The sequence below is a fragment of the Polistes fuscatus genome, unplaced genomic scaffold, assembly GCF_010416935.1.
Source record: "Polistes fuscatus isolate 324 unplaced genomic scaffold, CU_Pfus_HIC Scaffold12, whole genome shotgun sequence".
In the NCBI taxonomy this organism is placed as follows: Eukaryota; Metazoa; Arthropoda; class Insecta; order Hymenoptera; family Vespidae; genus Polistes; species Polistes fuscatus.
In genome coordinates, this window is record NW_025113020.1 from 5,505,948 (window position 1) to 5,528,412 (window position 22,465).

Genomic DNA, 22,465 nt, shown 5'->3' on the forward strand with positions numbered 1-22,465 from the left:
GGATCAGAGAGAGGATGATGAAATGTAAAATACTCGTGGAAGCGTGATCGATGATGGCATAACGGTATTATTTATGCGGCTCGTGGCAGTTTTTTTTTTATTTCTTTTACAATAAATAAGTCTTTAATAAATATCCTATTTTAGATCGCGCGCGAGAACAATTCGTTTTTACGACTCGTGTTTGGAAGATCTAGAAGACGATCGGAGAATTTAGGAATTTTAGGCGTTCCAACGGTTTTCTCTTTCTTTCGTCTTCTATTTTTTTTTTGTCTTTTTTTATTTTCGTTTCAAAGTCTAATTCTCAGCAGTCGTACTACAGTAGAGTTTGAGAAATTTCGATTAACCGTTCTTTCGCAAAGCGACTAATATACCGGCTTTGAAAAATACATCGAGGATATCTATGGCGTATATCCGAACGACGATTTTTCTCTCTCTCTCTCTCTCTCTCTCTCCTCTCCTCTCCTATTCTCTTATTTTCGTCCATCTATGAGAAATATTCTCGATATGCCGACGACATTCTTTTCGTTCGATCGATTTCATATCTGCCAAGTTATCAAGATTTTGATTTACGTAAACGTAATAGAAAAAGATGACCGACTCGAAAATGATTTTTTTGGGGTCCTTTCTGCTCGTTCGTCGCGATCGATTATTTTGACGAAAAATCTGTAAATTACGAATCTCGGGATATAACTTGGAACGATGTTATTTAACGGACTTTTACGAGGCTATAAAAAGTAAGAGTATTAAATAATACTTAGTTAAATATTTATATAGCATTCATCCGAGTATATTTAAATCTATCGCGATACCTCGCGAGGGGCGCGTCGTTAACGATGGAACGAGTCTTTTCTCTTATCTTACAAATGGTATCGCTTTTACATAGGAAAGGTGTAAAGAGTTTAATAACTGCGCCGAAGAAAGAAAGAAAGAAAGAAGGAAGGATAAGATAGGAGGATCGATAGAGATAGAGATAGAAATAAAGCGAGAGAGACATACCGTAGGATCGTATGCAAGGCATAGTCGGGCATCGAGTTCGAAGACGATAACCGCGCGAGTCATTCCAAAAAAGATAGATATAAGGATCGACTATAAATATGTACATGCACCACGCGCATCTATCGCCTTGGCATAATAATATTTTTATTATCGTTTTTACATGGCCAGTCTCTCGAAACGCTCTACGGTGGTGGTCGAGTTAGATTCTAACCCACCGAAATTCGAAAAATCTTTCGAGCGGGTTTCAGGAACTGTCGTCGTCGTCGTCGTCGTCGTCGTCGTCGTCGTCGCCCCCCCCTTCTGCGCGAGTTTTCGTCGCGCGGCGCCGAGGAGCGGCCGGGGGGCCGGGGGTTGGGACGCGTTCTTTTTTCGTTTGGGGGAGGAACGGTTCGAGGAGGAGGCCGAAGAGGAGGACGAGGACGAGGGAGGCGAGGAGCTCGTCGCGGACCCCGACGGTATTTCCCCGACTGGCCCCCTTTTCATCCCCGCCGCGTTCCCCTCCTGGTGCCCCCTCTGCTGCCCCCTCTGCCGGTCGTCCGATAATCGTAGACGACGATCCTTCCTTTCCACCATTTCCGCCGCGACTATCGTTTTCCTTTTCTTCTTGCCCTCCTCCTCCTCCTCTCTGGTCTCTTCCTCTTCCTCCCCCTCGGGCTCGGGCTCGGCCTCGTCCTCCTCCCCGCCGTCGTCCTTCTTCCTGGATAACGGGTTGTTGTTCCTCCTCCTCTTTGGCCAAGCGGGACCTCCCTTCCTCTTCTTTTTCTTCTTCTTCATCTTCTTCTTCTTCTTTCCGTCCAGCAAATCAGGCTTTTTACTTTGAGCAATGGTGCCGGCGACGTTTGACTTTTTTGACGTTGCTTGTTCAAGGTTCTTACCGATGCTCGCGGCGAGGAGCTCCTCCTTCTCTTCCTCCTCCTCGTCCTCGTCCTCGTCCTCGTCCTCGTCCTCGTGGGCGGCGGCGGCGGCGGCGGTGGCGTTGCTCGGGCGAACATCCTTTGGCGCGTCGTCCGTCTCCGTCGTTGCCGTCGTTGTCGTTGCTTCTCCTGGACCTTCCTCCGCCTCGTTTATTCGGGATTTTTTTTTCTTCGAGGTCGCGGGGAGGGCTTGCCTTTTGCACGTTTCCTCGCTGGAAGCAGTTCCCTCGCAGGTCACCGCGGACGACGACGACGACGACGACGACGACGGTGGTTCTCGGTCCTCCGGTAGTTGACACTGCGGACCAACTTTCTCCCCGGGTCTACATCGACGTTTTCTCTTCTTTCGTTTTTTACGTTTGCGACATCTAAATTTATCTCTGCCATCCTTCTCTTGGGCCGGGAGATTCGGGCAAACGGTCTGTTGTTGCTGCTGACTCGGGTCCCCCTGGTGGGGGGGTTGTTCCTGGGGATGCCGATGCTGTTGCCTTTGCGCGCCGCGACTACCGTGTCGATGGCGGACGTTGTGCTCGGCGCCCAACATCTTCCTTTGCAGGGCTTCCACTCGATCCGGCGGTGCTACCTGCGTGAGCACCCTCGCGTAAGTCGACAATCTGCCGAGCGTATGATCCTTGGCTTGGACCCTCCTCGGTTGTCCGCGACGATTCAATCCGAGGTAGAGCGTCCTCTTTCCGGTCGACCATTTTACCGAGCTGTACGTGTTGTAGTTGTGCTGCTCCAACGTCTCGTTGAACACGCAATCCTCCGTGTACTCCCGCTGCAAAAACGTCAAATGGATTAACTTTGCGATACTCGGGATAAAATGCTCGCGTCTACTACGCGCACGCGAAACGAGTTCAACGATATTTAATATCGCATTGTGCAATTACCGGCTTACCTTGCCAAGGTTCTCTATAGTCGAGCGCGAGTTTTACGTCTATTTCTACTCGAAACTATAATTTGCGATACCGGCATGATAATGAAGGGTCATTAGAAACATTGTGTTCGCTCGACCCGTTACTTTCCCTTCCTTCCTCCGACCTTGTACGCAAAGAACGAAGGAAAGAAAAAGGAAAATACGCCGGGTCTCGCGGGACGAAAGCTCCGATGCGACTTTTTAAGGAAACCGTACCTGCGATTTGTCCTAACTTTCTCTCTCTCTCTCTCGTTGAAGAAGAGATCCTCGAACGCGGCGGTAGCGCCGGAGAGTTTAATAGCTTTGTTGGAAATCTTTTCATCGAGATCGGTCCTTTCCGAGAGGGAGGAAAGAACGAGTCGGTGATGTAATTATACGCTCCGGCGGGGCCCGTTTGCCGCGCGTCGAATCTCTCGTTTGTCGAACGTTTGTCGAATCGTTTTTGTCTCTTTTACTGACTCAGGCGACTAGAATCTCTACGGTTATATATAGAAACGCGAGGCGTCTATCAACGCGGCGGCGGCGCTTCTTCCTTATCGCATCGAGAGAAAATTTATTTATTTCGCTCGTATCGCCCTTCGATGACGAATTTTTCGGATCCGAATGCAGTCGAGTACACTTCAACTCGTCAAAGTTAAGAGAACTTTAGTTTTTTAAGCGAAACGCAATTTCGATAAGGACGAAGAGACGTACTTCTAGTTTTTTGTCCTTGGAGGCTTTGCACCCAACGAGAGAGGTTTCGCTGCTATCGCTTTTTTCCTCGTTTCAAGGGAAATTCTAGACACGTACAATTAAATCTGGTTTACTGTCTTCGCAAAGTTTGTAGCTTCTTTAAAGACGAACAACGGCAACGGCAACGGCAACGGCAACGACGACAAAAAACAACAACGGAAGAGCAGACGCTTTAGCGACGAAAGAAAATCTTTTTCCGAGTTTGCAGGTGGAATCTTAGATCGGGAAGCGCGCGCGGTGGTACGTATACTTACTTATGATACGATTGAATCTGGTTCGTCAAAGAGAAAGAGAGAAAAAGAAGCCGTCTTACTTAGTCGCGCGCGTGTCATTCGTTACGCGAAAGGCTACTACCTTCGACACGAAAGATCTACGAGACGCCTCGACGATCTCTCGGATAGGAAAGGCTAAGGATTATGCGCTCTTTCCTTAACGAGGAATGACAACTTTGCTTCGACGGATGAATTCCAAGGAATACACTCTCGACCGCTCGCTTTATTTCTATTTCATTTTTTTCCATAGAACCGAGCAACGGCCGGAATTCCGCGAACTTTCATGAATTTCATCGAACGAAATCGTTCGAAGCCAATTACCTATCGACGATGAACTCTAATCGAACGAAGGAAAAGTAATACGCATCGAAAAGAGCGCACCGGGGCGGCTTCTTCTCGGTCCCCGACTATCGCGACCCTCGACTGTCGCGTCCTCGTTATACCAAACGATTACGCGAATTCGTCGAGAACGAGACAGAATATTTATCGCATATACCGTTAACAATCGGGGAAGCGCGTAGCGCGATTTACGAAATTCGGTTATTTCGGTTTGGAATCTTTCCGACCGCGACGATCATTATTACCGAAGCGTCGAAAGAATTTGCCGAACGATCTAATCGGGTTTGCTTTCTCATTAAACGGACACGACGCGAATGAATAATATTCCTTCTACCGGGAACGAAATAAACGGGGGCAAGGGAGGAAGGAGAGAGAAACGAATGAGAAACGAATGAGATATACGATCGGTCATTGGCAAATGAAATGACGCGGAGGAGAGTCGAAGATTTACGGCATCCTAATCGTTCAGCGCCGTTGCTAACCCCACCGGACAACCTGCTGACTGACTGCGAAGAAGAGAGGAGGAGAGAGGACAGAGGAGAACTAATCGAATTAGCAAATTAATAGCTTTGGGTGCTTTGGAAGCCGGATACGGGGAGCTAACCACACGCGCCATGCCAATAATCGTAAATCACGGGATTGGATTTGGTAAGTCGATTTATTCTCGACACCACCATTTGACCGCGATTAGGATTATACTCGATCCGTGGGAGCCTATCATCGATTCGACGATAGCGCCTTTGCGAGAAAGGTAGGCGAGTCGAGGTCCTCTCTCTCTCAGGTATCTATTAGTTCTATGCACGGAATCATCTCCAAGGAAGGCGTCCAATAACTTTGACGCGGTTGGATAACGAAAGTGTTAACCGACGCGGCGACGACGTTTACGCTCGAAAATTACGATCAGTATAGATTGTTCGGATCTCGGTTAACTTATTACGATCCACCGACAAACCCCCGTAGTAGGTGTAGTTTACTCTCTTTTCGTTGTCCAAAGGAACCGCACTCGTAAACCAAGCAAAATACGATGTCAGCGTCTTCCATACCAACGAGACGTATCGTTTGCGAGTCTTCAGTGGTTCTTCTCTTTCCGATCGTCTCTTCCAGTCGATATTACCTTTAAACGAACCGCTCTCGATCCAACGTTTCGTTTATACGAATCAACGTTAAATGGATTTCGTCGAAACCCCCCTCCCCCCGGGGCCGATTATCGTCGTATTTCGTCTTGCGCCCGAAAAGATGCGCTTTCGGATGGCGGAGAGGGAATTTGAGAACCCCCACGGGGGTTCGGAGTTATGGCATCGGGCAGTGACCAGCGTAGAGACATCCTCTTTTGAAAATTATTTAGAGGCATTCCTTCGACGCCCACCGTTCGCTCTCGGTCGCGAGCCACGAGCCGTTTGTCGTCTTCTTCTTCGCATCGTCTTGTCCGTTCCAGGCCGTTCTCGTCTACTGGAACACCTTTCCAACTATTTATCTCCGACGCGAACCGAGTACGCGATCCTTTTGCGCTGCGATGCGTCCTCCCTCCTCCGTTTGAATATTACAAAGTATACCGCTATCGCGTATTCCAAAAACAAACTTTTTCCGTCTTTTCGTTTCGCTGCCGAGTAACACGATTTCGACGACGTTATCGATCATTTTTAATTACCACGGATTTGACGTTTATTTCTACGGTTTTACGAGTTTCGAAAATGAAAAAACGAGTCGGAATAGAAATAAAATGACTTTTGGATCTACCCCGCCGAAAACGAGACGTCGTATACTCGAATATTTTAATCATCCCGATTTAATTGAATATTCGAATATCTTTTAAGCATAACAAACAGGCAAACAAAGAAAAATAATAAGGCAAGGTAGTCGTTGCGCTTTCGAACGGATTAATAGATTTTCGTTCTCGGCGTTTGACGTATCGCCGGGTCCGCTGCGATGTTTATCGCGTTGCCGGAGATGCTACTTATACGCCGCGACCGGTGGAAAAATAATAAATCTTCCACAAAGAAAATCTACATTTTCTTCCTCGCTGCGCGTCGTTTTCTACGAATAACGTAATTTAATCATCCCCCATGGACGACGTATTAATCTCTCGCGTGGACGCCCCGTAAACACCGCCGCCGTACGACTTTTACGGGATAAATATCGGGAGAAAAAAAGTAGAACTCGTTTCGTTGCGTCGCGAAGGGAAGAAGACGGGGCGGACGATCGAGATCGATCGACACTTCTCCGTCGGGGTGGTCTCGCGTTACCGAACCGATCCCTCCCATTTGGAGTATTCCCTGCACGCCGCCACCTTTTTTTCCCTCCAAAGAGTAAAACTCGTCCGCGAGGAGACGACAAACTGATTTTCCATCGGCGAGAATCTCCCATGGGAAGTTCACATGTGTCTCTTATAGGAAAGATCGTCGATAGGTTTCTCTTTTTAGGAAAGAAGATACAACTCTATCGGGGAGGAAGACTTTCAACGCTGACAAGAACGAATTCTAATATTTATGTGACACCTCCGAATGATAAAACAAAATGAAAAAAGGGAGAGCCAATTAAACTTGAAAGTCAGCCGAAAACCGTGGAAAACAACCCCCCGCTGTTGTTTGACGCGTCGTCGAATCGTCGAGCCTTCCCTTTTTTTTCTTTTCTCTCTTTCTTTTTTTTTTTTAGACTCAAGGGTCCACTTCCACTCGATGAAGTTATTTTCGAGGGTCTTTATTTTTTCCTCGCCTAGCTTCTTTTCTCGATTCCTTGTATTTTCCAAATACCTGTCACCGAGGACATGGATCCTCGGATAAGAGGACGAGCAAAAAAATCCTTCCACTTGTCCTTCCACGTTAGACGTCATACCTAAATACCGAGTTGGGTTAGACGATTTTTATAATCGATTATAATCGATATAGGAAAATCAAGTTTTCAACCGTTCCGTCTTCTACTACTACTACTACTACTACTACTACTACTACCCATCGTCTAAGTTTGTACCGAAAGTCGTGGAGCTTTATCGCGTATCCCGAGATATTTATTCGAGGCGTTTCGTTTGATCGGCACCTATACCCTAAGTACATAGGTGGAATCGAAAGTTGTCGTCGAGAGCTCTCGAGTTCCTCCTTAACGTTGTCGAACAACGTTTCCCTATCTCGACGCGACTCGCTCTCCCGAGTTCTTCGATTTATATGCGTCTACTTCCTCTTCGCGATAAACTTTACTCTCGTGCATTTTCTCTACATCCGTGAAATCCGTGGATCATCGAGGAACACCTTAACGCGGGTCTATTTATCGATCGCGTGGGTGGATTTAACCGGTGATGTTGTTGCCCGTCCTAACGACTCTCCGCTTCTTTTCGTTACTCCCAACGTTTTCGACTTTCGCTTTCTCTCCCTCTCTCTTTTTTTTTATTTCCTCCCGTCTATCTTTATTTCGATAGAGAAAGGAGAAAAATAAAGATATATCGGGAGGCGCGCGAATTAACACGATCGTTCCGACCAATTCATTATCTCTAACGAAATAAAATTTAACGATTGTAATTTTTCCGTTTTATTTTTATCGAATTTGACAAATACAGCCATTCGACTTGTCTCCGACACGATCGTCGAATCGTTCAATAAGAGTGCTTTACGTTTATTTTATACGCGTCGCTTCGCATCAATTTCTTTTTATTTCCTCGACAAGATCGGGGAATTCGACGTTGTATGTACAGTGGTTCTCGCGTTCTCCCACAGACTGGATCTCGATTCGGGAATTAATATTTCCTATTTATTTGAAAATCGAAAGGGAAAATCGAAAGAAAAAAGAAACGAAGACGGCCCCCTTTCGCGTGGCGCGCTAATCAAAGGCACCTTTCTCGTTATCCTATGCGATTTCGAAGTCGACTCGACTTCCCGGCGATCGTTCTTTGACGAGATGCCGAGAAGTAGTTTGGGAAAAAAAATCTTTCGGATCCTTTCCTCCCCGGCCGACCGACGCACGAATGAAGTAAGTATTTAAGATAATTAGCCGGGCCGACGCGCGCTCCTTTTCCATTCCTCGCCTCATTTCTATGCGTTCGCGCGAGAACGCGAGATCTTATCTTTCCGTCGGATTCCCGGTTTTCGGGGAACTTCCGTGGAACTGATTTACGCGAACGTATCGGCTAACGAGACGAGACGGTTAGCCAAAGTCTCGATTCGAATACGACGACTCGTTTAAGTCTCGCATCGGAATACGAAGAAACGCGTTTCCCAAAGCAACGTATAATAGTAATAGAAATAAGAATAGCGGAGATTTGATTTCACCGAGATTACTAAACCTGCTAGAATTTCTAATAACGTCTAGTCGAATTCCAACCAACACCGTAACTCCCCCGTATATACGTGTATATAGAAGCACGGGAGCACAGGCAAGCCTGCTATTAACACGGGCACATCAGATTTCCGTAATAAGATTTCAAGTTCGTGTACGACTTAATCCACTTTATCAGCTAAGCCCACGCGCATTGATGCTAACTTTCAATTAACTCTGTCGTCGTAAACTGAGAGAGAGAGAGAGAGAGAGAGAGAAACTCGCTTCGAGCCACGTAACTCGTTTGAAATTTATATAATCCTGTTTCCCGAGTAAACAAAAATAAAAAAAAAGAAGAAGAAGAGATAAGAACCCTTAAAAAGTGGGTGCACCATAAAAAAACCATCCTCTTTTACGTAAAAAGAAAGGAAAAAAAAGTAAATCGAGCTATTCGTCGAGTCGAAGAATCTACGCGAAGAGGATTAACGATCGGTTAGAAATTTTCTAATCGAAATAAATGTTAGATCGAAAGAGTCGTGTAGAGTTAACGATCGGCCGATCGAGCACGCGACGATCGTTAGTGAAAGAGAGAAATCTCCTCGATCTGTTAGGAGGAGAGTTCGGGAGATAGGAAAAAACCGATGGAAAAGCAAACGAGGACGCATAGGTAGATGGATAGACGGAACAACGATCGGATACAGGGTGCCGCAAAACTACCTAAACCGCTATTTTCCTGTTCCGCGAGTATCGTCTACGGCCGAAACTTCTTCCCGCGCATAGATTTGGCTTTTTCGTTTGACGAAACTCCCTCGGCTGCTAAAGGACCGACGTTAAGGGGGGACGCGTCCAAATTTTGGGCCAAATAATTTTGCAACGCCCGGTATGTATATGCGTGCATCTCGGGGACGTTCGCGGCATTCGAACGACCTTCGGATCTATTCTCGATATAACGTAATACCTGCCCGGAGACTTCCGTCCGAGTGTAAGTGGCCCATTTGCATCTCGTAAGCGGATAATCAGACCGTTCGCTTTCTCGTTACCGTCGCGTTCGAGTATGTGTGTAGGACTGACATGCGAGAGGGAGAGAGAGAGATTCCTGACCAGCAAACGCCGATCGACCGCCGAGTTCTTCGCATTCCGCGTTACTTTCCTTCTCCCTCTCTTAGCCCTCTCTTACCCTTAGCCTACCTAGCAACTTTTAACTTATCATCTCTTTTTTCCCTACTTATTCTTTTTCCTTTCCTCGGTCGAGAGTGAGAGATCGAACGTTTATTGTAATTTATCGTCGGAACGTAACGCGTAATATTTTCCTACGAAGTCGATGAGGATATTTCGATATATTTTTCCTTTCTTCGAATTAATAAGAGCGTTTGTCTACGAGTTTAATCTTCTCGATTGAACGCAATCTCGAAAGTTCCACGTATATTTTCTAAACTCGATTTCATTTAGTCCTTGGGACAAAGAATTTCGAATAAATGAAAAAGAAAGTTGGAGACGCGATCCTAACGAGGCGTCGAACGACGCGAGAAATCTTTCCTTTCATCGAGATCTGTCAAAAGTCGAAGGGGAGGACAAGGTTCCTCGACGTTTATGGCCCTTGGAAGAACACCCAAGCGTGCACGCGTCGTCGATAGGGAATTCGAATCTGTCGGAGAAGCGTTCGTTTATGAAAAGAACTTTACGAACAGTTCGAGGACGAACTACCGTTTCCAATCGAGTTCAAATTTCACGCATGATCGAGTAGCTCTTAAAGTATTCCAAAAGATTTCTAGACCGATCCGATATATATATATATGTGTGTGTGTGTAGGAAATAGTTTTGTAACCCTAGTTTTATTCCATCTTACTCCGATATTCTCCTACTCTTTCTTCTACTTACTCCGCGATTTTTCTGCTAACGCCAACTCTGTATTTTGACTCTTTACTTTTTACTCCGACGATGCTCGTTCCATTCTTGATATTACACTCTTCGCAGAAAACTCTTTACACTTAAAACTCTTGCCCCTATGCCCATTCTCTCACCTTATATACTATTTTCCTATCGTCTTCCCCGCATCCGCGCTAAGCGCAAAAACAACTTCTTACTTACGTTAGATCGTTCTCGAACATTCTCGTTTCTATATTTATCCTATCGTAATAAGGGAAAACATTTCTTATACTTTTATATTTATTCTACGATAATTATCGCTTATTCTCGATTATTTCCGAACGTTCGAATCCTAAAGTCTTTCGCTCCTAAATTTATTCCGATCCCTCATATATATATATATATACGGGGTGTCCCAAGGTTGTCGTTTGTCGAGGAATTTGTAAATTTGCATGGTTCGTTGATCGCTTCGTTAATAGATCGACCACGGCAATGGTTTTTTATCGGTCGAGCCATTGTCTTCCATTCGTCTCCATAAATATCGACACCGGTTGAATTTTATCGATGGCTCGATCGAATCTTTTCGCGAGATAGAATAACGATAGGTATATGTCGCGATATTTGAGGCGAAGGATGCTTAATTGTATGAATAATGGAGCAGTCTTTGAGAAAAAAGTCAACGCGTTCCTTCCTACATACCGTAAAGGAAGCGAACGCGAGAGGGATAGCGGGAAAAAAGGGACACTTTCGAACGGTCGCGAACGAATCAACGGAAAAGGTACATGCAAATCCAAGACGACGCGATGCTTTTACGTCGAACGACGTATTCTACCTTACGACTCTATTCGCCGATTCTCTCTCTCTCTTTCTTTCCGTTTCCTTTGAAATTCCAATTTTTACGAATACGCGCGCGCTTTTGTCTCTTTATTATTTCGAGGTCCGACGTTTATAGCATCCATATCTAATCTAAATCTAAATAATCGAGTTTTTGTAGGAAAAACGATGGCGATCGGATCGAAATCGATATTATTTATTTCGTAAAAGTGTATAAGATGACGCGTTCTCCCGACACCTGGTGCGCGTGAATATCTTAGCAGCGCGAGGAGCGATTATTTACATCTAATAAACATCAGAATCTCGTAAAAGTCATAATAAAAAAGAGAAATACGAGAATAGCGATCGTTTACGGCTAATTAACATGTTCGGTCATGCTCGTATCGGTCAAATATTATTTTACGAAATATCTCGGAAAAGGAATAAACGGTAGGTGAGCGGGGAATTGGACGCGTCGGTATAGTAGGAGAAACCTCGAGCAAACTCCATTCATCCCGACAGTTTAACGTTGTTGCCCGGTTATTTTCTCAATAGGATTACAAGTACGTAAGTTTCTCCGTTGGAAAGGATCGCGACGACGGTCGATGGAAAAAGAGGGAGAGAGGGTCGCGTGGCAGAGGATTTTCCCTCATGGGGAATGTCGAGAAGGGAGAGAAGAAACTGCCGATGTTGGAATAAACCGAGAGAGATCGGCTAGATTTTTTGTCTCGCGTTAAGTTAAAGTGCAACTTTTTCAATGGACGGCTTCACTTACCGAGCCATAAAGCAGACCGCAGGAATCCATACAGAGGTAAAGGCAAGTCGCGACACCCTGGATCCTCAGTTGACCTCTCGACACCGACATCCTTTGAAAAATCGCTACAACGAGAGAACAAAATATATATATATATATATATTATACGATCAAAAATGTAAAATATAATATGCGAGAAACAAAATATGAAAAGAGATATGGCTCGCGTATGCGCCTTTACCGAATAGCGAGAGCCTTTTAATATACTTATATATTTATGAATATACCGGGTGGCTCAATAATTTTTATCCCCTTTAAATATCTCCAATATTTCGCAAAGATATTCAAAGATTTTCTTCCCAAAGAGTCCTTTGCTAGGTGGGGGGGGGGGGCTCGGTCGTCGGTCCTAAATATGCCGCTAATAATTTATTTTTAAGCGCACCTTTCCCCGATACTTACGAACCTCGGCTGCTCTTTCTTCTCTTTCATATGGGATCAAATATTATTGTAACATAATTGCTCTATAAAAAAGTTATTTTTCTTACCTCGAGGTAAGACGAATAAAATAAGTTGTCGCGAAGCACCCTTTTTTTTTGGCTAATTTTGTTGGCTAAAAGAGAAACGAATCGATACAAAGGACGATCCATCCTCGCGGTGCCAACTTTCGACGACTCTTTTATCTCCGTTAAGAAAAAAAAAGATCTATAGATCTTCGCGCTAAACCAACGACGTATATCTCTAGTTCTCTCTTTTTTTTTCTTATTTCACCTTGCCAGGTCACCTATTATTACTTTATATAGAATTTGTAATAAGTTTCGCGGCGAATTTTGGAATTGCCGAAACTGCGACGAAAATTAAAAAACATCTCGCGTTACTTTGAACTCGCGTAGCAAAAATCGTCTTCGACGATAACGGGGATAAAAACGTGCTAAAGTATGATTCGTAAAAGTATAGGAGAAGAGAAGAAGGAATCGTTAAAACTCGGTGTCGTAATGCGATGTTACATTCTCTTGTTTCTTTCTCTTTCTCTTATTTTAGATCGAGCTTAAGTGGAGCCCATTAAAAGAAGCTCCGTAAAAATGGCGGAGAGAGGCAAGGTAACGCGCGTGCTTACAATGAGAAATCGGCCTTGTTACATGGACGCGAACGTATGCGCCGCGGACGTGCGAGGTACCGACGCGAAAGAGAAAGATAGTCGTCGAACTCAGCGGTACGTTTAAAGCCAACCGTCCCTTTCTATCTTCGTTTGAACGATGATAAAGAAAGAGATCTAGAGGTAACAAGCTGTTCTAAGCACAATTAGGTAGAAATAATCGTGGTTGCCGGGAGAATACGGGCTGCCGTTAGTTATCCCTACCATCTGCTTGGAAAATCGATGATGATAGGATCTCCTTCGAGGGTATTATTACGACCCACGGATCCGTATGAAAAGAACTCCGATGTCGAGAAGAGGGAACCCGCTAATCGGTGCGGCATGATTCCTAAAGGGAGGTGGAGCTTACGTGATTGCACGCCTTATTGAAATCAACTTACGCGATTCGTGCCATCAAACTTATCCAGATTTTACGATAACGTTATGTTCCCAAATATATATAATAAAACAATACGCTTCTTTTTTTTTCCCCTCGATATCTACGATTATGATTCAATAGAGGGGGCCAGTCGTCTTCTTACCGAAACTTCACTTTTTTGTTTTTTCTAATCTTTGTCCAAACTCGTCGACCCACCCCGTTATATATATTATTGTAATCTTAGATAAATGAGTCGTTCTTCTCTCTCTCTTAGGACGACGAGAAATGGACAAGCGACGCGAAGAAATCCAGTACCCCACTCGTCTTTTCGCGTACCTTGTATTAACGAGCATGATGCATATATATATATATATATTAAAGATTAACGTGCGTCGAGCGTGCGATAAATTACAATAGCCTACTTCGGTTTATGGTTGTTGTATGTGCTATATAAATATATAGTCGACGTAATTTAGTTTGAAAATATATGTAAATGGATGCGTCGTTAAAGATCAATGATATCGTTTAGGTGGAACGGATTCTTTTCATCCAATAAAAAAGTGATCAAAGTTAATGTATAAAAAAGACTATAATGATTATTTACGAGGCATAATGAAACATCTCGGTACACTGTTAAATCGTACATTATTAATATATATTATAACGTATATAAATTTCGTTCGCGATATATTTCTAATCGAGCGTTATACGGACTCGACGGATAGAACGGAACGAGCGACCATATTGTTTTTGTTCGGTTCACTTTTCGTTTTTTCTTTTCTTTTTTGGAATCGGTATGGAAGAATTCGAGCTGGAATAAAAAGATTCCGATTCTCACTCTCGAAGATATATCGTTTTAAGTATACACCGACGTACTACCGAAGATATTTTCTCGTGCGCGCGTGTATATAACGTATATATACCTGCGAGTCGGATGCGAGTGCACCACGGCAAAGTGCAGTTAACGACCTCCTCCTGTTAACGAACGTCAGCGGCTCTAATTGAGTCCCTGCATCGTTTCACGCACAGTTCGCCTCCACTTTTATTATATCCGTTCTCTTTCTATTACTTTTCTAACTCGTTTTCCCTTATTTTTATTTTCATTCTTCTTTCGTATCCATTCCGTGGGACACTTTTGAAACGTCGTTCGATATAACCGCTCGGTTCTTGCTCGTGCGAAGACATTTAGGGTGCCCTATTTAGAGAAGCGCTCGACGTATATTCCCGCCTATAAATCATAGTTTAGTTAAACGATCGAAAATTTAAATCGAACGACGTTCGACGCTCGTACGCGACGATCTTTCGTATCGAAATCTATCCGTATCGAAATTTCCACGGCGACATTATTTGACGTCGGAATATAGGATGAAATGCATAGTCGCGCGTATGGAACGAAATGTCGATCTTGAAAACACGTTTCCTTAAATGCATACGCTTAACGGCATAGCAGTCTCGACAAACGATACGGCTGCGGAGCTTAAAGGGTTAAGGAAGAATTTGAAGATCTAAACGAGACGAAGAGAGGAATGCTGTTCCGGATCGATCGTGTACATATATACCCGTGTACATATATGTAAGCACTCGTGCGCGAGAAGAAAATGGAGACATCAACTCGAATCAACTGAAATCTTATAAAAAGAGATGAGAAATCCTTAATCCATCTTGAGAAAACTTCTTTCTCGATCGTTTTAAGTTTGGATACTCGTCGATCGGGTATAAGGACGTCTTTAAAAGGACACCTTTAAAACGCTCCGAATCTCATGGAATATTCATTACCGTCGTTATAATAGCATGGTGGGGGGGAAGTGCCGCTGGTAATTACTAACGAACCCGCCGACATTCGTCTCTCGTTCGACGGCCTATCGCCGAATTACAAATACTAACACGTACGCGATCGTTCCATAACGGTATCGACCTATGTACCGAGAAATCGATCGGGGATTAACGCGACGTTCGCGTACGCTTTTTTCTTCTCGCTCTTTTACACCTACCAAATTCTCAACTTGTAAAGACTTTGCTTTACGACCGAAAACTCGTTTCGAAGAAATTAATTCCGAAGAAAGTAATATTCAAAAGCGATCGATTTCCCCGCTCTCTCCGATTCGCGATCTCCCTCGAGATTAATTTTCATTTTACGATCCTGCACTGGGTAACTACGAATTACGAAGAAAAATTCGATTGTGTATTTTCTCTCGGGACGAAAAAGAGGAAAAATCGCGAAACGAATGTTAACGTTTGGATAAAAGATATGGAATGAAATGCGGTTAACTTGGACCACCCTGTATAATTAGTAAACCGACTGGATTGGCTCGTATCTCAGTTCCTTTGATTTCTCTTAGCTCCTGTAGGGTGTGTACTTCCAGTTGGCCCGATCGGATTCGTTGCATATTGTATTACTCTGGATAATGTTTAACGAGTCCGCTGACCGAGAGAGCGAGAGAGAGAGAAAGAGAGAGAGAAGGAGAATCCGCTCGCTTTAACTTGGTCCAATTAGAGCGCCTGTGTAAACCGATACGTTCGTAATTAAAGACTTTTTATCATCGGGTATGGCAAACTCGCATGAGATAGCCCCGAGTAATATTCCTGATTACATCGGGGAACGAATAGTAACAAATCGTAAAAGCTTCGATGGCAATTTGAATTCAATGAAATTCGCGCGGTATCGAATTGTATAATTTGCGATAATCCTAAATTATAAGGCAAAAATATATAATTAAATAAGACATTGACATTTCGCGTTATGATTTTATTGTTGGAAGGAAGAAAAATATCCGTCCCCTATCTAAAATTAGGCGCGTACGCGTAACATTCAAATTATTTTCAATGAGAGAAAAAAGTATACGTGCCAAATCGCACACGCGGTTCTACATGCCTATAAACGCAAACACGCTTATACGAATATGTGGGCACAAACACGCGGAGATTGCGCGTGTTTTCTCTATCCGAACGATTACGTCGTCGTCGTCGTCGTCGTCGTCGTCCCCTCGATCCGACCTTTGCTTCTTCTCGGAACGGAGATTTCAACCGGCACGCGTTTTAATATTCGGCCACGCGACTTTATCGATCGATTTGGAACATTAACGAAAGCGTCGAAGAAAGATTAGAAAAAAAAAAAAAGTAAAAACGTCCACGCGAGAAAACAAATACTCGTTGAATTCCGTTGCAACGTTCCCCATAAGTTCGGCGAGAAAATACGACTCTCTTGCGCTTCTCTTTCTCTCTTCGAATCCATCTATCTTTCTTTCCTCTACTTCCTATTTCAATGTCTCGCGAGTTACAACTTTCTCGTAATCGCAGATTACGTTCGTACGGATTTATATCGGACATGGAAGAAATTTAGCACCATTGCCATCCATTAGACAGCCGGACGTTAACCAACGAATGGACTCGTTTTAACGATCTCTTCCGCGTATCGAGACAAACTCCCCCCTTCCCTCCCTTAATTTATTTTCTTTATTATCTATTTCTAATCAACTGCCATAACATAATATTTAGTGGTCTATTATCATACATTAGATAAAACGTATTAAGTTGGCCGATAAATCTGCGAGCTTTTTGTTTTCTATGCAAATAAACGGCAAAAAAAAAGCGCGTCGATTTATCGGTTACTTACACGCGGACGCGTGCGCGTGCGCGTATATGCGAATCGTTCGAAAGCCAATGTAATTAATTTGAATTTTTGTTGAATTTTCCGTTCGCGCAGGAACTGTATTTTCATTTTTATTTGGAGAACAATTTATAGATCGTCGGGCTGTCCTGTAATCGGCGGTGCTACCGACGACCGACGAAAAATAAATTACAAAGATTTGTTTTTTTCGAGACAAACGCGCGGGCATCGATTAAAAGAAGTTTGGAAAAAATATAAGTATTTCTCGTTTATGTAATTAATAATTCATTTTATCTTATTGGATAGGAAATTTGATAAAGATAGAAAAGTTGTGTATAAAATCGATAATTAATCGTTGACTATGCAAATGAGAAGAACGCCCGGCACGCCGTTATTCTTTTTCGAATGAAACGAGAATATATCTTTGAGCGGCAGTTTTGTTTACGTAATCGATCGTTAAGACCGTTTAATGAGACTAATTACTAATTAGCTAATAGGATTATCGTTGGATCGCTTTATGCATAAGTCATGGAATTATACGGCGGAGGAAAAAGGAATAAAACGTCGAGAGAAAAAGAGATAGCGGATACATTTGATATATGCAATTACGTCAGAATCTTTTCTTAGTACTATGACGTTGAAAAGAAAAGGATGGAAAGAAAGAGAAAGAAAGATTCGAATCGATGAAAAAGAGGGAATAGAACGATTTATTATGTTGCCCGATCAAATTTATGCTCATCTGATTAAATTCCAAAATGTCCGGACTCTGAAGCAAACCTTTCTCGAATATTTCCTTTTCTCTTTCTCTCGGTTTCTCTCGTTCGCTAGAAAGAATAAGAAGAAGAAGAAGAAGAAGAAGAAAGCGTATCTCGTAGCAAATTAGCGTTGATCTTGGTTCGGGTTAAGTGGAAACTAAAAACTTTAACGAGGACAAATAACTGTGGAGGTTGATGCATAGTCCCTACACCCGTTACTCTTGTTGTCGCTTTAAGACGTTGATTAGATCCGAAAGTTATGGGGCCTCGAAGGATTTCACGACCAGATCGTAATCCGAACGTGACCGTGAATAAAGAAAGACAAAATTCGTTCGGACCGATGCGTTCAAAATCATTAACGACGATTATCCTCGAACCCTTCGACACCAAACGACTACTCTCTCTCTCTCCTTAATTTAATTATTTATTTGGACAAGCAACGACGATTATTTTCTTGGACTTGGATACGAAATATTAGAAATTTTCCACTAGGCCACTAACCCGACGCCGCGTTATGTCACGACGAAAGAGAAACTCGAAGTGTCTCTTGCCTCGTGCTTTTTGCTTCTTCTTCTTCTTCTTCTTCTTCTTCTACTTCTTCTTCGTTTTCGTCTTTGCAGTCAGAGACGCGAACGTAAAGAAGGAAGACGAAAATAGAAGAGCCTGTTGATGTTCTTAGTCATACTTGTATGCGCGTATGCGTACCTTGTCATTCTCTCCCAATGAAAAGTCGAGCCCTCTTTATGCTTATGTAATTAATATTAAATATGGTTTTACGATAAAGCATCGCGCGAAAAGAGTCGAGACCCTTTCGCGACGGGGGAACTAATTGGCGAAAGGGTTAGATCATTCGGAGAAGGGCAAATAGAGAATACGAATATAAATACCGGTTGCACATTTTTGCAGGAAAATAGAAAAAACTTTGACGCGTATCTTGAATTTACGCGCAAGATTGGTTTGGAATGCGAACGGGTAAATTTGGGATCATTAGTTGGACTCTTAATGAAACAGAGGGAGGATGGAAGAAATTAAGAAGTCTGAGGAAACTTTGTATTACTCAGATTAGAATTTTCGATCGTCTTGGATGCTGGAAAGGTTTCTCAAAAGGCCTCTCTTCTATTCTCTTCTATTCTCTTCTATTCTATTCTACTGTAACTCTTGTGTTCGTTTCGTTTCGTTTCTCTCATCGAGTATTCGAGTATTCGTGCTAGACGTTGGAACGATGCCCGGGATGAATTTGGACGGACTAATTGAAGAAGTTTCGCGCTCCGGAATTCGAGTTTTACTTCAACTCTAGTAAGACTTGAACGAAGATTTTAGATCCTCGGTGGACCCTCTGTTCTCCTTAGCTAATACTTAATAATAGAATTTTATGTGACGTTTTACGTTTATGATGGATCTTTCTTCGAGTACTTTCTTTCGAGATAGGTTTCGTATCTATTTTCTTGTTCATTTGAATTTTCTAACTCGCAAAATGTCCAAAATTATCTAACGCGATGGGGGCATTTTTACGTCGACCCTAAGATAGAATCAAAATTCTCGTAGAAAGAACGAAAACGGTAGGACGAAAATTCACGCTGGGAGAAATCTAAAACCTGGCAGAAAAAATAGAAGAACAAGTGGGAAAACGAATAAGAAAAAGAGAGAAGAGAGAAGAGAGAAGAGAGAAGAGAGAAGAGAGAAGAGAAAGGGTTTTTACAGACGACGACGACGACGACGACGACGAAGAAGAAGAAGAGGAAGAGAGTAGAAGCAGGAGGAGGGAGAGGAGGAAACGTAGTGATAAATCGTCGTTGGCGTGGTCTCTTTGCTCGGGTAATTTGTGCCGCTAAAGGTCCGCCAGCTAACATAACTCTTTTTGGTAGGCGCCTATGGAAACAACAACGACACGTGAAACACGCGTCCCCTAACGCATGTAGATACATAAATACGACGATCGAGTTTCGAAAGAAATTTCGGAGGGAGGCAGGCAGGCAGGCAGGCAGGCAGGAAGGAAGGAAGGAAGGAAGGAAGGATGCGTTTAGTAATAGCTTTACCTCTAACCACTCTGCGCTGAAAAACGATAGAAAAGGAGAGGAAACGAGAGGGAACTATAAAAATTCCAAGCGTGATTTAGCAGCCGATAGGCCGACGCTAAATCGGTACGTACCACTGAGTAATTAATTAACCGGATAAAGGAACGACTTAGCGGTGTCCCATGACCGCTGCAAATCCATCGGCAGTCGGTTCATTCGTTTAGGAAATGAAATAAGGAAGGAAGGAAGGAAGGAAAACGAGAGGAGACTTTCCAACGCTTGGAATATTTCGAGATACTGCTGAGAGACGCGCGAAACCAGAAGAAAAAGAACAAAGATGAAGATTACATGCTCGTGGAACGCGCGGTTACACGGGTATAAAGATCCTTTCTCCTACAAATTGACCTAAACAAAACGCTCGATTTGTTTCGGAAGCTCCCGTGGAATTTATAAAAGAAAAAAAAAACATAATTGTCGAAGGTGATGCACACCTTTCTCGTCTTTCGACGCCTGGCCAAGTCTAATACGCCGAGAAGAAGGATTAGAACGTCAAGGATAAAGAAAAGATGGAGGAAAAGGAAAAGAAATGTATTTTCTTTCTTACCGATACCAGAATAAACTTCTCGAAAGTGGGCACCGCGCTAAGCTGAAGCGCAATAAACGCTGATTTAGAGGGCGTATCAGCCGACACCGAGCCGACACCGAGCCGACACCGAGCCAACACCGAGAAACTTATGACGCATGGCGACGTTCGCCTGTATTCCCCATTCCCTTCTCCCATCAAATAAAAAACATATTCCTGTATAAAGAATAAGAAAAGAAGAAAGAGAGGGAAGATTCAAAGTTAGCCACGTTATCTTCTCGGAGACCGTGAAACCGAAGACGAGCAATTACCCGAGTCCAACGGACTCCGAGCTCGTCCTTGCTAATTAACGAAGCGGATGGAAGAAACGCTCCTCGGCTAAAGTGTCGAAAACGCACTCGCCGTGTAATCGAACGATACCAATCTTGTGGGGTGGGAGGATGCCCGGAACAATTCTACACCCACCCGGGTCCAGGATAATAAAATATATCTTCCCGACTACGAGATAGATTGGGAACCCTGATCGAGAGGAGGATTTTTCCTCTTTTAAAGTTAAGATTTTAAAGTTGAAGTCAAGTCGGAGAAGGTGCGATTTCGTATCTCGATAAATTCTTCAATCTCCCTTTATCGATTAATCTGATATTTGTCTCGAGGTAGAACGTTTTAATCTTGATCCTTGTTAAGACGTTTCGAGGGGTTCTTTTCTCGTAGATTTTTCCTTTCGAGTTCAGAAATATGAACCCCATTCGAATGGAAAATCAATCTCTCCGTAAGAAAAATTGCAATAACCGATAACGATGTTGGGGTAGAAAAGTGAGTGAGTAAGTAAGTAAGTAACACCGGAAAGAAAGATCATTTTTCAGTTCGCAAAATACCTTCCGTTCCACGCGGATTATGACATTATCGGAATAATCGATGGCGGAGGGACGATTTGGGGTTGGTCGGTTGGCTGGCTGGCTGGTTGGTCGGTTGGCTGGTCGGTTGGCTGGTCGGTTGCCGACGGGCGGCGATCTTTTGCGAGGACGTTGATTTATCGAATAAAGTGTAAAACCATACCAGCACTTTGGTATTCCCTTACCCTCGTGTACGGTACTTCGTACACGAGAAACGTTTCGCTTGGGAACGTTTCGTATGGGGAAGATTTGAGGCATGATGTATGATCGTTCGAGCGTTCGACGAGACAACCCGAAGAACGAGTGGGAAGGAAGGGTGGAGTAGGGGCTGAAGCCGAAGAGAATTTTACGAAGGGCCACGCGCGTTCGCGAAACCGACTCTTCCCTTCCTTTTTCTTGCCCTATCTTCTTCTTATTTTCTTTCGGTGAGAACCAAAGATACGAGGACTAATTCTAGCGTACCTAATTGCCCCTTAAAAGATAGGACAGGTCTTCTCTTGATACAAATAGCACTGTTAAATCGTTAGCTAGCAAAGACCGATCAACTAGTTTCATCGGTACTTCCCTCTTATCCTTCGTTACTCCCACGTTTAGTTAGAGTTACGTTCTCGTTTTCTCTACGCGAAATTGCCAAGAGACGATCTATAAAAGCAACCTATTTACTACTATGTGTACGAGTACGTACGTTGACGCGCGTATGTAACGTTGGAATAACCGAGCTCATAAAAGTCGTAAAATAAGACGCGATTTCGAACAAATAACTGCAGTCATTTTAGAAAAGATTTCGATTCGAGATATTGTCCAATAAGGAACGACTTCGACTTTATTGGCTCCGCGATGGAATATACGAAGTCCGAGCGATTGTTTCATTCCTTTGGGACAGGGGTGGCCAACCTAGAAACATCCTACTCCCAGCACCTTTTCTACTCTTTTACGTTCGTGGTCGGAGATGAAAAACGGAGATAGGATTTCGACGGATCGGAGGAGGAAGAGGGTTGATCGAATTAACGAGTAGATGCGAGCTCGCAATACGATATTTGTAATCGTTCGATACGTCCCAAGTTGGCCACCTCTGCTGTAAGGCTATTCTTCGGCGAATGTAGAAATAAGTTAAGTACAGTATGCAATCGTAAATGTCGACACTTTTTATCCCCATATTTATCGTTTCTCTATGGTATCTATGTTATGGGTTATCGAAAATACACCTTACGATCTCTTTTTAGATGTCTCTCGTTATATCTTTACACTCTCGGAGTC

The 22,465-nt window shown here is 43.5% G+C and overlaps 1 protein-coding gene across 1 annotated transcript in view; it reads right to left on the reverse strand.

Annotated features, from left to right (window-relative positions):
• Positions 1–107: 107 nt before the first annotated feature.
• LOC122513214 (DNA ligase 1) overlaps positions 108–22,465 on the reverse strand; it is a gene marked incomplete at its 5' end in the record, with an annotated part of 45,761 nt that continues 23,403 nt past the window's right edge. Inside the window, 2 exons of the mRNA XM_043629477.1 lie at positions 108–2,688; positions 11,866–11,969. Coding sequence (XP_043485412.1) covers positions 1,153–2,688; positions 11,866–11,969 — 1,640 coding nt within the window. The remainder of the gene's footprint in view (positions 2,689–11,865; positions 11,970–22,465) is intronic.